Below are 17,209 nucleotides of genomic sequence, written 5' to 3'. Positions count from 1 at the left end.
GGCTAATCAGGACCCATCACTGGAGTTAGGGTGAGGTCAACCACACTCAGTCTACATGAATGACTATGGTGGAAAGGTGCTCTCTCAATGGAAATTCAAGGTGCTATATTAGGAAGGAAAGCTAATAGGAACTGGGCAGAGAGACTCCATAATGACAGTCTTTGAATTCCTATCCTGTGCCATTTGTACTGCCTGACTGGAAGTAAACTTTTAAAAAGAAAACACCAATGTCTGCCTAGGCAGAGTTAAGTCTAGCATACCTGGACCCAATGGTAGGGAATAGGTGTTGCCTTAGTCAGTTCAAGCTGAAAGAATACATAGACAGAGTGGCATGAATCACAGACATTTATTTCTCACAGTTCTGGAGGTTGAAAATTTCAAGGTCAGGGTGCCACCAGCAGATCTGGTGTCCAGTGAGGGGACTATCCCTGGTTTGCAGACAGTCTTCTTCTTGTGTATCTTCGCATGACTAAGAGAGAGAAAGCAAACTTTCTTATATCTTTTTATAAGAGCACTAATATTAATGAGCACTCCATCCTCAATACCTGATTACTTCCCCAAGGCCCTGTCTCTAAATACCATCCCATTAGAAGTTAGGATTTCATTATACGATTTGAGGGGGGCACAGCAGATGGCTTCACTGCTGATGGTACCTTCAGCCACTTCCACAGTGTAGCCTCTAATTCACCTAAATTGCTCTTCTGTCCAGACAGAGTTTGAGCCAGACTGGTGAGAGAAACAATGGAGTAGTAAGCTCAAGAGGCAACTAGACTTATGTCTTATATAGTAAGAGGGGCGGTATGGTACAGTAGTGAGGAGAGCAGGCTTTGGAGTCAGACTGCGTGAGATTGAATCTTGGGTCAACCACTTCCTAACTGTGTGAGCTTTGGCAAGTTATCTAATTTATCTGTGCTCCAAATAGGTAAAACAGTAAAGCAGCAGCAACTACTACATTCTGCCATTATAATGTGTAGGCAGCCATAGATGGATGATACCTGAACAAATAAATGTGACTCTGTTCCAATAAAACCTTTTCCTTTTGACACAGGGTCTTGTTCTGTTGCCCAGCCTGGAATGCAGTGGCACAATCAGAGCTCACTGCAGCCTTGACCTCCTGGACTCAAATGTTCTTCCCACCTTAGCCTCCTGAATAGCTGGGACCACAGGTACGTACACCCAACTAATTTTTTTTCTTTTTTGAGACAGAGTTTTGCTTTTGTTGCCCAGGCCAGAGTGCAGTGGCGTGATCTCGGCTCACTGCAACCTTCGCCTCCCAGGTTCAAGCTATTCTCCTGCCTCAGCCACCTGAATACCTGGGATTACAGGTGCCTGCCACAACGCTCAGCTAATTTTTTCTACTTTTAGTAGAGATGGGGTTTCATCATGTCAGGTAGGCTTGTCTCAAACTCCTGACCTCAAGTGATCTGCCCGCCTCAGCCTCCCAAAGTGCTGGGATTCCAGGCACAGCCACCACACCTGACCCCAACTAATTTTTTTTTAGCTTGGTAAAAGTTAAAGATGGACTCTCACTGTGTTACTCAGGTGGTCTCAAACTTCTGAGCTCAAGTGATCTACTGCTTCGGCTTCCCAAAGTGCTGGGATTACAGTCATGAACCACTGTGTCCAATCCCAATAAAGCTTTATTTAAAAAAAACAGGCAGCAAGATAGATTTTCCTGGCATCAAGTAACAGCTCAATATGATAGCTATTGTTAAAAAGCCACAGCAAATAGCATATAACATTATTTATTATTGTCTTCCACATACAATTCCTCTCTCTCAATAGATTCTACTTTCACCCCTTTTGACTATGCTGATCTTAGATTTATCAATTCAGATATATACACATGAACCGTTTATCTTAATTTCTTAACTTGGTGACATAAAAGATCAAGAAAACTCCCCACTCCTCTAATTGGATTATGTTTCACATGTTTAAACTGTCTTGTCCATATGACTTAAAGAGAAAACACTCAGCAAAAATCTTGGCATGTTGTATACAACCCAGTGCTGTGGTGATGCATAGCAAGTAAAGAATAATAACGGGGATTATTTGCTATAAATAAACTCTCAGCCTCATTAGTGAATGTTCACTTGCAGACGTTTACTCCCATCAAAATGATTTCCTTATGTTACAAGCTACCCTTCAAGTTTCCTTCTCTACAACTATACTCCAGGTACAGAAATCACAACTCAAATTTTATGGTGCTCAGTCATGCTGAGATGTCTCAAGAGACACAAAAGCAACGTTGGAGTTACAAGTTAATTCTTCCTGCTGGGTTAATAATTAGGTAAAACCAGTTTGAAGCAAAGGGAAATCAGTGTGTCTGGAGTTCAGAGTGAATTAGTGGGGAAAGAGGCAAAAGAAGGAATTACAGAGTAGGAATATAACTGCCTCTCACTCTTCTGAAGTGGTGCACGGGGTGGGAAGGGGGAGAGGACAAGGGGAGCCATTCAGGAGCCTGAACTTATAATCAGTAAAGAATCTCCAAACTCAGAATCAGATCCTTGTCTGTGAGGACGCTCTTTAGCTAATCAAAATGAATAATACTTCTGTTTATTGGTGAGACAAAGACTTAAAACTTGATAAATTATAAAATGTCTCCCCTTAGCACTTCTGCTGGCAGCCTGGCTCATGTTAACTTTTATTTTAAACCAAAGTATCCTCCAGTTAACTCAGCAACTTCCCTCAAATTTGTATATTAAAGAGAAACTCCACATCTCATTTATTCATTTTGTTAGGATGTCTGCAACTCCCAGTCAATATGTACCAATCAATATGCACATTACCCATAATGCCAAGTGACAACCCTGAGAAACATATGAATAAAAAAAAAGAGAAGCTGACAATTTCTCTGCTCATTGGCACAAAAATGCACTGCCATATTTTATGTCTCTCGATAGAGAGGTACGTGGGTGAGGTCATAAACGGCCCAAGATTTTGTTACTAGGAAAGGAACCAGTGAAGGTGGGAATATTCCATGTATTTGGACAAAACTGTATCAACATTACTAGAAATAAAGATGCTGTCATCCATTGTACTGTCCTGTAGGGACCTAGACATATACCCAAAAGCATTTAGTGTAGTCAAGTCTCAAATATACCAAAGGCAAGGTTAAGTTTTAAATGACTAAAATGCCACAGCTTTATTGGTCATGCTACTGGTGCCATCTACAGCCTATTAACTTGTGAGATCAGCACTCAAGTGCTCACATAACTCTGAGCCTGTTACTCTGCTTTCTACAAGGAGAGCTACTGATATCATCCAAATAATACAAGCCTCTTCCATCCATCCCTTTCCCTAGGACTTGAAAATCTTAATGCAGACCAGGCGCAGTGGCTCACACCTGTAATCCCAGCTCTTTGGGAGGTCGAGGATAGTGGATCACCTAAGGTCAGGAGTTTGAGACCAGCCTGGCCAACATGGTGAAACCCCGTCTCTACTAAAAATACAAAAATTTTTAGTACAGTGGTGCATGCCTATAAGCCCAGCTGCTTGGAAAGCTGAGGCAGAGGAATCCTTGAACCCGGGAGGCGGAAGTTGCAGTGAGCCGAGATTGCGCCATTGTACTCCAATCTGGGCAACAACAGCGAAACTCCATCTCAAAAAAGAAACAAAGAAAATCTTAATGCAAGGAACCAAGGAATCACAAAAGTCCCCATTGCAGAGAGAAAACTCAGTGGGCTTTGAAGTCAGATGAGTTGGTTTTGAATTTCAAAACTGCCCTTACTCTGTGCTGTAGTTTAGATAAGTTTGTCTCTCAAATCTCATGATGAAATCTGATCTCCAATACCAGAGTTGGGTCTAATGAGGTGTGTCTGGGTCATGGAGACAGATCCCTCATGAATGGCTTGGTGCTGTTCTCATGGCAATGAGTAAATTCTCACTCTATTCGTTCCCACAAAACCTGGTTGTTAAAAGGAGCCTGTCACCTCCCTTCTCTTGCTTCCTCTCTCCCCAGGTGATCTCTGCACATACTGACTCCCCTTTGCCTTATACCATGAGAGGAAGCAGCTGGAAACCCTCACCAGAAGCAGATGCCAACGCTATGCTTCTTGTACAGTCTGTAGAACCATAAGCCTAATAAACCTCCTTTTTTATAAATTTTATTTTATAAATAAACCTCTTAATTTTTATAAATTACCCAATGGATATTCCTTAATAGCAACAACAGCCACAGAAAATGAACTGAAACTGTGGGACCTTGGGCAAGTTACCAAAGTAACTTGGGTAAAGTTACTCTATTTTTACTTATAAAATAGGAATAATAATATCTGCCTTCCAGGGTTGCTGTAAGGATTAGAGAAATTCATGTTAAATGTCTAACATATAATAAAGGCTCACTAAGTAAGTTATATTTTTCTGGAAAGACAAGTCATATGAGCTTGACATATAATTTCTCCAGCCTTGCTCTCTGCTGTTCCCTATGTTTTGATTAACTCAGGGACCATAGGAAAGACCAGGATCCAGAATGCTTAACAAGAATAGGAGAAGGAGAAGTAAAAGAAGAGGAAGACAAGCAGCAATACCTTAACACTTAGTAAGTGCCAAGGATTGTTCTAAGCTGTTCATAAATACTGACTCACTTATTCTTCACAGCAACCTTATAAGGTTGGTACCATAATTATCCCCACTTTACAAATAAGAAAAGTGAGGCACAGGCTGGGCGCAGTGGCTCACGCTTATAATCCCAACACTTTGGGAGGCCGAGGCAGGCGGATCACAAGGTCAAGAGGTTGAGAACATCCTGGCCAATATGGTGAAACCCCGTCTCTACTAAAAAATACAAAAATTAGCTGAGCATGGTGGTGCACACCTGTAGTCCCAGCTACTTGGGAGGCTGAGGCAGGAGAATTGCTTGAACCTGGGAGGCGGAGGTTGCACTGAGCCGAGATTGTGCCACTGCACTCCAGTCTGGCACCTGGTGACAGAGCAAGACTCTGTCTCAAAAAAAAAAGAAAGAAAAATGAGGCACAGAGAGGGGGATATATGACTTGCCCAAGACTACAGTGCTAGTAAATGCCAGAGCAAGGATGCAAACCCAGGCAGAATGACTCCAGAGTGTGCATTAATGATTACTGCTGTGGGACCCAAAGAAACAAATATGGAATCTACTCAATTAAAGACATCAGTGAGCTTTAGGGGATGAGTACTTTTTTGATGGCCAGGGGTACTAGGTCATAATTTTTAAGATAAAAGAGGTAGCTAATGAGCTTAAGGACACTCTCTTGACATAAACACTACAGAAAAGGCCATGCTTGTACACATGCTAGTGAAGAAAGGTCATGAAGTAAGCGATGTTCATCACAGTCTATATCTCTTCAGATCAACCAACTCTAAATCACTAGAGAGACTGAGGATGCATAGCAGCACATTGGTTCCTGCCCTTCCTCCCACATCCCCTTTGCTCTTTAGCAGCCATTGGCCATATCACTGAGTATTCTTGTTGCTTGAGTGATACCTTTGGATATTGAAAGATATGTATGGAAGGGAAAGGTCAAGGCATCCTCAATGCCTAATCTTGAGGATGGAAATATAGGCAGGCATCCTGGTCAAAAATGATAAAGGAGACTTGGTTCAGATGTCAGAAAAACAGCTTAGTTGGACTGAGTGCCAAATGGAAAAGGAATCTCAAAGATACCATAATTAGAAGACTATGACTACACACTCCAATAGCAGGGAAAGAAAGATCAGGTTCCAGAGGCAATGCTATGATTCTCTTTCATTTACTTTACACAAATGAGTGTTCCAAAGGCACTCTCACAATTGTTTCCTTCATTTCATACTCTGGCAAAATGAGGTCTATTAGAGCCATGTTAATTATTCAAAAGACCAAAAGATACCTATTTTTTAGAACCATTTCACATAAAATGGGGTAATGCAATGTATATATTCAAGGAGTTCTCCAGGTTCCCTCACAATGACAATTTTGTTGTTGCTGCTATTGCTATTGTTACAAGTGCCCCAAGTTAAAAGCAAGTTTATTTCTACATGTTCAGCAACCTCTCTGTCTGGAGAGCGTGAAATTCTGATACACTTTAAGGTTCACAGCTACAACCTAAATGTTAGCTTCTATGCTAGCTGTACAGTATAAATAATATGGATCCAAAAAGTACAAAGACACAGAGAATAGGAAACTCCAGATGTAGAACAGAAGCAATACGCTACTGCTTGGAGACAGCCAGGGAGGGCAACCTCATAGGAGTTGACTATTAAAGTCCAACTCTTCCTCCTTGGGAGTAAGAATGGAAAAAATGGAAATGGGCTGGCTACAGAGTAGGGAAAAGCCAGGATGCAAGCCTCTCTGCTGTGGCTCAGTGGGAATTGCTCATGGAAAGGACAGAGGGGAGGGAGGGAATTCTGTTGATTATAAGAAGTACCAGAATCAACCCAGCTATTCTCTTCTTTATTTTTTTGAGATGGATTCTTACTTTGTCGCCCAGGCTGGAGTGCAATGGTGTGATCTTGGCTCACTGCAACTTCTGCTTCCCGGGTTCAAGCAATTCTCCCGACTCAGCCTCCCAAGTAACTGGGACTATAGGCGCCTGCCACACACCCAGCTAATTTTTGTATTTTTAGTAGAGATGGGGTTTCACTATATTGGCTACGCTGGTCTCAAACTCCTGACTTCATGATCCGCCTGCCTTGGCCTCCCAAAGTGCTGGGATTACAGGCACGAGAGACCATGCCTGGCCCACTATTCTCTTCTTAAAACTTTCGTGCAGCTATGCCCTCTAGGGTCTTCCAAAAAGTCCAAAATGAATTATTAGGGTATCAGTGAGTCAAAGCATGATGCTCAGTATTCTTTCATATCTCTAAGGTTTTCATAAATTCTAAGATTTTTATCTTAGAATGACAAAGCTACCTCAGATTAAACCTTTAGGTAATGGTGCTGAAACAATGCAAGAGCTTTAATGTGACCAGGAGCTTTGAAAGCTACAGTAAGTAAACCAGCCACCTAGCAGGTTAGATTCCAAGCAACTCAAAGCCAATTGCTAAGGATAGCATAAGAAAGGAGGTTCAGTTATGTGAATTAATTGCTAACACCCCCCCTTGTGCACGTGCACACACACACACACACACACATACTTTCTCTACTTGCTCACTGGAAAAAGCCACATTATAAGTGGCCCTATAAAGACGCCCACGCGGCAAGGACACACGGCTTTTGCCAACAGCCTCCTGACAATAGTGGGTGAGCTTAGAAATAGATTTTCCAGCCTTGGTCAAGTCTTTAGCACTGCAGCCTTGTCTGACAACTTGATGGCAACTTCATGAGAGACTCTGAGACAGAATCATCCATCTAGATAGCTCCAAAATTCTTGACCCTGAAAATCTATGTGAAATAACAAATGTGTTTCATCTTAAGTGACTACATTTTCAAGTAATTTATTATACAACAATAGATAACTAACATTAATACTTGTTTAAGTCATATAGCTTAAATAGAGTAGTATATCCGTTTCCCAAACCTATGCCTTTGCCACTGCAACATTCTGACAAGCCTACAGTAATCCTGGATTCTATAATTAATGGCTTCTGTTATAGTTCTGCAAGAAACAAAAACCCAATCAAGCTAACTCAAGTAAAGTAGGGATTAATGAAGAAAGCACTAGGCAAAATCATAGACTTTCAAGGACAGAAGTAAAATCTTTTGCTTTTGACACGAAGGGGTGGGTGTCTAATAATGTATCTTCCCATACATAGTATATATAAATGCTGGAAGAAAAAATATAAACACTTCATGGCTCCAAGAAGTGAAAAAAAGCAGGCATATTTTGGAAGGCAGTCAAACTTACAGTAAGAAGTCAGCACAGTGTAAATTGTAGTTTTTGCAGGTATGTCCTAAAGGCAACCAGAATCATGACCAAAGTAGCATTGCTGAAATTCCAAGAAAAAGTCTCCTACTTTTTTGGCTGGAGGAACCAAGAAAATTCCAGGCAAAGCAGACAATCAGAAGTTGGGGGAGAAAGCTAGGAAAGAATACCACCAAATTCTGTTTACACTTAGCTCAAATTTCTGGATGACCCCTGAGTTATGTATGAATGGGTCAAATGGAAAGCAGCTAGCGGTTAAGGATTAGAGAATTAAACTCGGTTCTGAACTTCCCCTCACCAAACGCATTACAGGCTTCAGTTTAAGCCAAAGGAAATAAGATGCCTGTTATAAACAAAACATCAACACTCTTTAGAGCAATATAAGAAAATTCAGTCTCTACAATCCCGCCTCTACAGTATTCAGGATACAATACAAAATGACTCAACATACAAAGTGCCAGAAAAACGTGACCCAGTCTCAAGAGAAAATGCAAACAAGAGAAGCCAGTGTCAAGATGACGCATATATTGGAATTATCAGGAAAGAATTTTAAAACAGCTATTGTGAGTATACTCAGTAATGTCAAGGAAATAAATGACCGTAAAGATTAAAAACTTCAGCAAGAAAAAACAAAATATAAAAAAGAAATGAATGGAAATGTTAGTACTGAAAACTAAAACATTTGAAATGAAAAATTCAGAGGATGGTGCTAACAGCAAAATGGAGATGAAAGGAAACAGTCAGTGAATTTGAAGATAGCTCAATAAATGTCATCTAGAGAACACATGGACACAGGGAAGGGAGTACTACACACTGGGGTCTACTGGGGGGAATAGGGGAGGGACAGCAGGGGGAGGGGAACCGGGGATGGATAGCCTGGGGAGAAATGCCAATGTGGGTGAAGGGGAGGAAGGCAGCAAAACACACTGCCATGTGTGTACCTATGCAACTGTCTTGCATGTTCTGCACATGTACCCCAAAACCTAAAATGCAATAAAAAATTAAAAAAATAAATGTCATCTAATTTGAATGAGAGGTAGGGGAAATTTTTTTTAATAAACAGAACCTCAGGGACCCATGAAATAATTTCAAAATATCTTACCAAGAAAGACAATGGGGCAGGAAAATATTTTAAAGCTAAATAACAGAAACAATCTCCACTTTTTTAAGGTGTAAATTTACAGCTTTAGGAAGCTCAAAAAACCTCAAAGAGAATTAATGCACAGAAATCCACGTCTAAGTACATTAGAGCCAAATTGATGTCCAGGGAAGACAAAGAGAAAAATTTGAAAGCAGCCAGAGAAGAATATCACATTACATAAAGGAGAACAATGATAGAAATTATCACCAACTTTTCTCACAAATCTTTCACCAGAAACTATAGAGGCTTGAAGACAGTAGAACATCTTTAACATGTTACAAGAAAATATGTGTCATCCTAAAATTCTAAATTCAGTAAAACTTGCTTCAAAAAGGAAAGTGAAATAAAGACATTTTTAGGTAATGAAAAACTCAGGGAATTCGTCTCCACCAGAATGGTACAAAAAGTTCTTCAAGTTGAAGGAAACAGTATTAGGGGAAATCTTGGATTTTCAGGAATGAATGAAGAGTAGGAAATATAAATAGTAAATATATGGGTAAATATAAAACGCTTTCTTCTTTTAATTTCTTTAGAATACAAATGATTATTCACAACAAAAAGTATGACATTTTCTTATAGGATTTACCATGTACTTAGATGTTATATACGTGACAACTATAACTTAAAGAATGGTAAGATAGAAAGTAAAGAGACCTTTATATTACAATAATTCTACTTTTTATTATATTAGCATTGCACAAACTGTGAAAAGAATGTATAGAGCAAACACGCTTTTGAAATGTATAGAAGTATAATTTCAAATGAATAAGTGTCCTAAGATGGAAATTAAGATATTGAAATAACCCAAAAGAAGGTAGGATAAGGGTGGGGAAAAGGAGAGTGAATAAAAATACATAGAAAATAAAATGGTTACCTAAATCCAGCCATATCAGTAATTATATTAAATGTTAATTGGGCTGAACACTGCAATTAAAGCACACAGGTTATCAGAACGGATTTTTAAAAATGAAGAACCAACCAAATTCTATCTACAAGAGACATATCTTAAATATAAATTAAAAAGTTGAAAGTAAATGGAAAAAAAAAAGATATACCATGTAAAGAGTAATCATAATCAGGCTACAGTGGTTGTAATAATATCAGATAAAATAGATCTCTAGAGTATTTGCAAGAATAATAAAGAATATTTTATAATAATAAAAGGATTAATTCATCAGGAAGGCATAGCAATTATAAATGTGTGTGTACTTAATAACAGAATTTTAAAATAAGTGAATCAAAAATTGTAAGATTAAAGGGAGAAATTGATAATTTTATACAGTTAGAGAATTTAATACCCCTCTTTCAGCAAATTACTTAAAAACTAGAAAAAAAAAAAACAAGTAAATACATAGGATCACTGAACATGTCATTTATTTTTGCCTAATTGTATTTTTTCTTCAACATTCTGTTGCCAGGCTGGAGTGCAATGGCATGATCTTGGCTCACTGCAACCTCTACCTCCGGGGTTCCAGCAATTCTCCTGCTTCAGCCTCCCCAGTAGTTGGGACCACAGGTGCCTACAGCCATGCCCAGCTAATTTTTGTATTTTTAGTAGAAATAGGTTTTCACCATGTTGGCCATGATGGTCTTGATCTCTGGACCTCGTGATCTGCCCGCCTCAGCTTCCAAAGTGCTGGTATTGCAGGCATGTGCCACTGTGCCTGGCCCTAATTTGTATTTATAGAACTTTACACTCAACAACTATACCATATACATTATTTTCAAATACACTTAATATATTCACCAATATAGAACATATGTTAGGTCATAATGCAAGTTTTAATACATTTCAAAAGATCAAAGTTATACAAAGTATGTTCTTTGGCCACTAAAAGACTAAATTATAAACCAATACAATAATATAGCTAGAATAATTACAAATGTTTAGTAAGTAGACAACAGATATCTCAGTAATCCGTGGGTCAAATAAAAATCAAAGAATCAGAAAATATTTGAAAACAAATGATAATAAAAATACAACATATAAATAAATTTGTGTGCTGCAGTTAAGGCAGTAGAGGGAAATTTATGACTTTAAATGTTTATGTAAAGAAAAAGAAAAAATAACAATTTGTAATTAATGACCTTAAGAAGCTAGGGGAAAAAAAGAACAAAGTAAATCCAAAGCAGATGGAAGTAAGTAAGTAAACAGCAAAAATCAATGCAATAGAAAATAAACAATAAATAAAGCCAAAAGTCGATTCCTTAATTTTAAAAAATTCCTATATATCTAGTGGAACTGAGTTGAAAATGGTGGTGAAAAGGGAAGACACAAATTACCAATATCACAAATAAAAAGGGGTTATAATGGTAGATAGTACAAATATTAAAAAGCTAAGAAAATTGACAAGTTAAATTAATAAACATATTTTTTGAAAACTAGTAAAGCACAATCAAGAAGAAAGAGATAACCTGATATCTACTAAAGAAATAAAATTACTTGTTTAAAAGAAGAACCTTTGTATAAAAATTTTTCTGAAAAGCCTTCAGGCTCAGATATCCCTGCTGGTGAATTGTACCAAATATATGAGGAAGAAAAAAAATAATTCTACATAAAATCCTCAAAAAAAAAAAAAAAAACAGGAAAAAAGAATATCATTATCCTGATACTAAATTTACATAAGATATTACAATTTAAAAAACTACAGATTCATATTTTTATAAACGCAGATACAAAAATCTTTTAGCAAGTTAAACCTAACAATATATCAAAGGAATAGTTAATATATCATGACTAAGTGGTATTTATTCCAGTAATGCAAGGTTGGTTTAACATTTAAAAATAAACCAATGCAATTCACCATATTAACAAAACAAAAATATCCCAAGGGGGCTGGCCAAAACTGTCCACTAGAAGCAGCTAGTGTGCACTGTTCTCATGGAGAGAAATAGAAGAGGCAAGTAAATATAGCACCTTTAAATGAAATACCTAGTTACACACATAGGGATTAATTAAAAAAAAAATCCTTGACCAACAGAAAACAGAATAGAAAAAAGCAAGATAAAACTGCCTACCCAGGAGCAACAAAGAGCAAGAAGCCAGGGGAGCCTCCATGCCCAGGGAAGTGGTGAGTGAGTGAGTGAGTGAGTGGGGGACCCGCACTTCTCCCATAAATCTTTGTAACCCTCAGGTCAGGAGATTCCCTTGTGAACCCACTCCACCAGGGCCCACAGTATGACATGCAGAGCTGCATAGAGTCTCAGCAGAGCAGCCACTCAGGCATCAGCAGATCCCTGGGAGCTTTCGATGCCCAGGCTTCCCAATAAAGCAGCAGCAACTCCAGCAAAGCAAGAGGTTAGGACCCTGTATACCCCTAGAAAAAAGGCTGAATCGAGGGGGTTGAGCACCAACAGTCTGCAGGCCCTGCTTCCACAGCACCTCACAAGATAAGACCCACTGGCTTGGAACTCCAGCCAGCCATGGGTAGCAGTGTTACACCTCCCTAAGACAGAGCTCCCAGAGGGAGGGATGGGCCACCATCTTTGCTGTTTTATAGCCTTAGCCATTGATGCCTTCAGGCTCTGGGGAATCCAAGACCACCAAGGAACTGGAGTGATCCCCCAGCACAGTGCAGCAGCTCCATGAACAATCAGCAAGACTGCTTTTACATGGGTCCCAGATCCCATTTTTCTTCACTGGATGGAATCTCCCAACTGAGGTCTACGACCACTCTCACCAGTGTTTTCCAGATAGCAGCAGTTCCTCCCTAGGACAGAGCCCCCAGAGGGAGAGGTAAGCCACCATCTTTGCTGTTTTCTAGTCTTCACCGTTGTCACTTTCAGGCTTTGAAGAGTCTGAGGTGACTAAGGGCAGGAGCAGACCCCCATCACAGCACAGTTGCTTTACCAAAATGTGTCCAGACTACTTTTTTACACAGTTTTATGACCCCACTTTTCCTCACTGGGCATGACCTCCCAACCTGGGCCCCCAGCACCCCACCCCACCAGTGTGTCTGAGCCAACAATAACTCCATATCTCCCTGAGATGAAGGGGAGGTCATCATCTTTGCTGTTTTGCAGCCTTCACTGTTGACATCTTCAGGTACTACAGCAGCCCTATGGAAAAGTAGTCAGACTGTTTGTTACATGAGTTTTCAATCCTGTATCTCATCACTAGGCAGGTTCTCCTGGTATGGGGTCTCTAGTCACCCAAACTGGGACAGTAAAGCCAGTAGCAACTCTGCAACTCCTTGGAACAGAGCTCCCAGTGGGAGCATAGGTTGCCATCTTGGCTGTATCACAGCCCTCGTCCTTGCTTTTTTGGTCTCCGGAGAGTCTGTGGGGCAAGGGTCTGGTCCAGATGCCCAGCACAGAGCATCTACCTCTTGCAAAAGTGAGGTCTCAGTCCTTACTTCTCCTCAGTGGGTAAGGCCACCCAACCTGGGACTCCAACACCCTGCCTCTGCCTGACCACTTCAATCAGAGGTGGCCCAGCAGTTAAAGGAACACCCACACACAGCTATGAGAAAGAAAGCAATGCAAGAACTCTGGCAACTCAAATGGCCAGAGCGTCTTATGTCCTCCAAATGGCCTCACTAGTTCTCCAACAAGGGTTCTTGACCAGGCTAAATTAACTTACATTACATAAATAAACATTACATTACATAAATAAAATTCAGAATATGGATAGGAATGAAGATTACTTCATTCAGAAGATTCAGAAGCATAACCCAATCCAAGGAAACTAAGAACCACCATAAAACAATACAGGAACTAAAAGATGAAATAGTATTTTTTTTTAAACTAACTGATCTGACAGAGCTGGAAGACACACTATAATAATTTCACAATGCAATTGCAAGTATTAGCAGCAGAATAGACCAAGCTGAGGAAAGAATCTCAGAACTTGAATACTACCTCTCTGAAATAAGAGAGTCAAACAAACATAAAGAAAAAAGCAAACAGGAATGAACAACACCTCCAAGAAATATGGAATTATGTAAAAAGCCCAAATCTATGAATCATTGGCATCGATGAAAGGAAGTGAGAGAAAGCAAAAAACTTGGAAAACATATTTCAGGATATAGTGCATGAAAATTTCCCTAACCTTGTTAGAGAGCCAACAGTCAAATTCAGGAGATATGGAGAATCCCTGCCAAAGTTTACACAAGAGGATCAGCAACAGGAAACATAATCAACACATTTTCTAAGGTTGAGGTGAAAGAAAGAATGTTAAAGGCAGTTAGAGAGGAAGGGCAAGTCACCTGCAAAGGGAACCTCATCAGGCTAATCTGTAAAAACTCTACAAGCCAGAGAATATTGAGGATCTATATTCAACATTAATATAATAATAATAATTTTTTTTTTCTTTTTGAGATGGAGTCTTGCTCTGTCTCCCAGGATGGAGTGCAATGGCACAATCTCAGCTTACTGAAACCTCTGCCTCATGGGTTCAGGCAATTTTTCTGCCTCAGCCTCCTGAGTAGCTGGGACTACAGGCACATGCCACCACACCCAGCTAATATTTGTATTTTTAGTAGAGATGGGGTTTCACCATATTGGCCAGGCTGGTCTCAGAGTCCTGACCTCGTGATCTGCCCACCTTGGCCTCCCAAAGTGCTGGGATTACAGGCATGAGCCACTGCACCCGGCCCAACTAAAAGTTTTATATCCAGCCAAACTAAGGTTCCTCAGTGAAAGAGAAATAAGATTCTTTTTAGATAAGCAAATGTGGAGGGAGTTTGTTGCCACTGGACCTACCTTATAAGAGATCTTGAAAGGAGCACTAAATATGGAAAGAAAAGACCAATACAAGCCAATACAAAAACACACTTAAGTATATAGACCAGTGACACTATAAAACAACATGCAAACAAGCAGGCATAATAACCAGCTAACAACACAATGACAGAATAAAGTTGACACATATTTATACTAACCTTGAAGGTAAATAGGCTAAATGTCCCCAAATAAAAGGCACAGAGTGGCAAGCTAGATAAAAAAGGAAGACCTAATGGTACACTGTCTTTAAGAGACCCATCTCACATGCAATGACACCCACAGGCTCAAAATAAAGAATTGGAGGGAAAAAAATATATTCAAAACAAATGGAAATTAGAAAGAAAAATAAAGCAGGGGTTGCAATCCTAATTTCTGACAAAACAGACTTTAAACCAACAAAGATTAAAAAATACAAACAAGGGCATTACATAATGGTAAAGGGTTCAATCCAACAAGAAGATCTGTGTCTTAAATATATATGCACCCAACACAGGAACACCCAGATTCATAAAGCAAGTTCTTAGAGATGTACAGAAACACTTAGAGTCCCACACAATAATAGTGGGAAACTTCAACGCTCCACTGACAGTATTAGACAGATCATTGAGGCAGAAAATCATAAAAACATTCATGACTTAAACTCAACATCAAACCAAATGGATGTGATAGACATCTATAGAACTCTCCATCCAGAAACAATGGAAAATACATTCTTCTCATTGCCACATGTCACATACTCTAAAATCAACTACATAATCAAAACTGAGGGGAAAAAAAGGTCACCCAAAACCACGCAATTACATGGAAATTAAACAACCTGCTCCTAAATGACTTTAAGGTAAATAATGAAATTAAGGTAGAAATCAAGAAGCTCATTAAAGAGAATAAGGATACAACATACCAGAATCTCTGGGACACAGCTAAGGCAGTGTTAAGAGAGAAATTTATGGCAGTAAACACCCACATCAAAAAGTTAGAGAGAACTAAAATTAACAATCTAATATCACAACTAAAAGAACCAGAGAAGCAAGAGGAAACCAACCCCAAAGCTAGCAGAAGATAAGAAATAACAAAATCAGAGTTGAACTGAAGGACATCAAACAAAAAAAACAATTCTAAAGATTAATAAATCTGGGAGTTGTTTTTTTAAAAAAGTTAATACAAAAATTAATAAGACAGATAGCCACTAGCTAGACTAATAAAGCATTAAAGAGAAAAGATCCAAATAAACACAATCAGACTTGGCAAAGGGGATGTTAACACTAACCCCACAGAAATATAAATAATCATCAGAGATTACTATGAATATCTCTATGCACACAGCAAGAAAAACTAGAAGAGTTGGATAAATTCCCAGACAAGCATACCCTCCCAAGACTGAACCAGGAATAAATTGAATTCCTGAACAGACCAATAGTGAGCCTCAAAACTTAATCAGTAATAAATAGCCTACCAACCAAAAACAAAAAAACTCAACCTAGGACCAGATGAATTCACAGCCAATTTCTACTAGATGTACAAAGAAGAGATGGTACCATTCCTACTAAAATGATTCCAAAAAATTGATGAAGAGGGACTCATTCACAACTCATTCTATAAGGACAGCATCATCCTAATATCAAAACCTGACAGAGACACAGTGAAAATATAAAACTCAGGCCAATATCCTTAATGAAGATGGATGTAAAAATCCTCAACAAAACACTGAAAACCAAATCCAGCAGCACAACCATGATCCACATGATCAAATAGGCTTTATCCCTGGGATGCAAGGATGGTTCAACATATGTGAATCAATAAATATGATCCATTACATAAGCAAAACTAAAGACAGAAACCATGTGGTTACCTCAATTGATACAGAAAAGTCTTTCAATAAAATTCAACATCCATTCATGTTTAAAAGTCTCAATAAATTAGATACTGAAGGAACATACTTCAAAATAATAAGAGCCATCTATGATAAACCCACAACCAACATCATACTAAATGGGCAGAAGCTGGAAACATTCCCCTTGCAAACTGGCACAAGATAAGAATGCCTTCTCTCACCACTCCAATTCAACTTAGTATTGGAAGTTCTGGCCAGAGCAATCAGGGAAGAGAAATAAAGGGTATCCAAATAGGAAGAGAGAAAGACAAATTTATTCCTGCTTGCAGGTGATATGATCATGTTCTAGATTTTAAAAAACCTCATAGTCTTGGCCCAAAAGCTCCTTCAGCTGATAAACAACTTCAGCAAAGTTTCAGGATACAAAATCATCATACGAAATCACTAGCATTTCTGCACACTCAATAGCAGCTAAGACAAGAACCAAATCAGAAACACAAATCCCATGCATGATTACCACAAAAAGAATAAAATACCTAGGAATACAGCTAACCAGAGAGATGAAAGATCTCTACAATGAGATTACAAAATATTGCTCAAAGAAATCAGAGATGACACAAGTGGAAAAACATTCCATACTCAGAGATATGCAGAATCAATATAACTAACTATACTTAAAATGGCCATACTGCCCAA

General features: G+C 39.0%; 1 protein-coding gene across 1 annotated transcript in view; it reads right to left on the bottom strand.

Moving 5' to 3' along the window:
• Positions 1–327: 327 nt before the first annotated feature.
• TMEM38B (transmembrane protein 38B) overlaps positions 328–17,209 on the bottom strand; it is a 251,912-nt gene continuing 235,030 nt past the window's right edge. Inside the window, exon 6 of the mRNA XM_054258575.2 lies at positions 328–469. Coding sequence (XP_054114550.1) covers positions 347–469 — 123 coding nt within the window. The 3' untranslated portion in view covers positions 328–346. The remainder of the gene's footprint in view (positions 470–17,209) is intronic.

This window comes from Callithrix jacchus, chromosome 1, assembly GCF_049354715.1.
Source record: "Callithrix jacchus isolate 240 chromosome 1, calJac240_pri, whole genome shotgun sequence".
NCBI lineage: Eukaryota > Metazoa > Chordata > Mammalia > Primates > Cebidae > Callithrix > Callithrix jacchus.
This window is presented reverse-complemented; position numbering and strand designations above follow the sequence as displayed.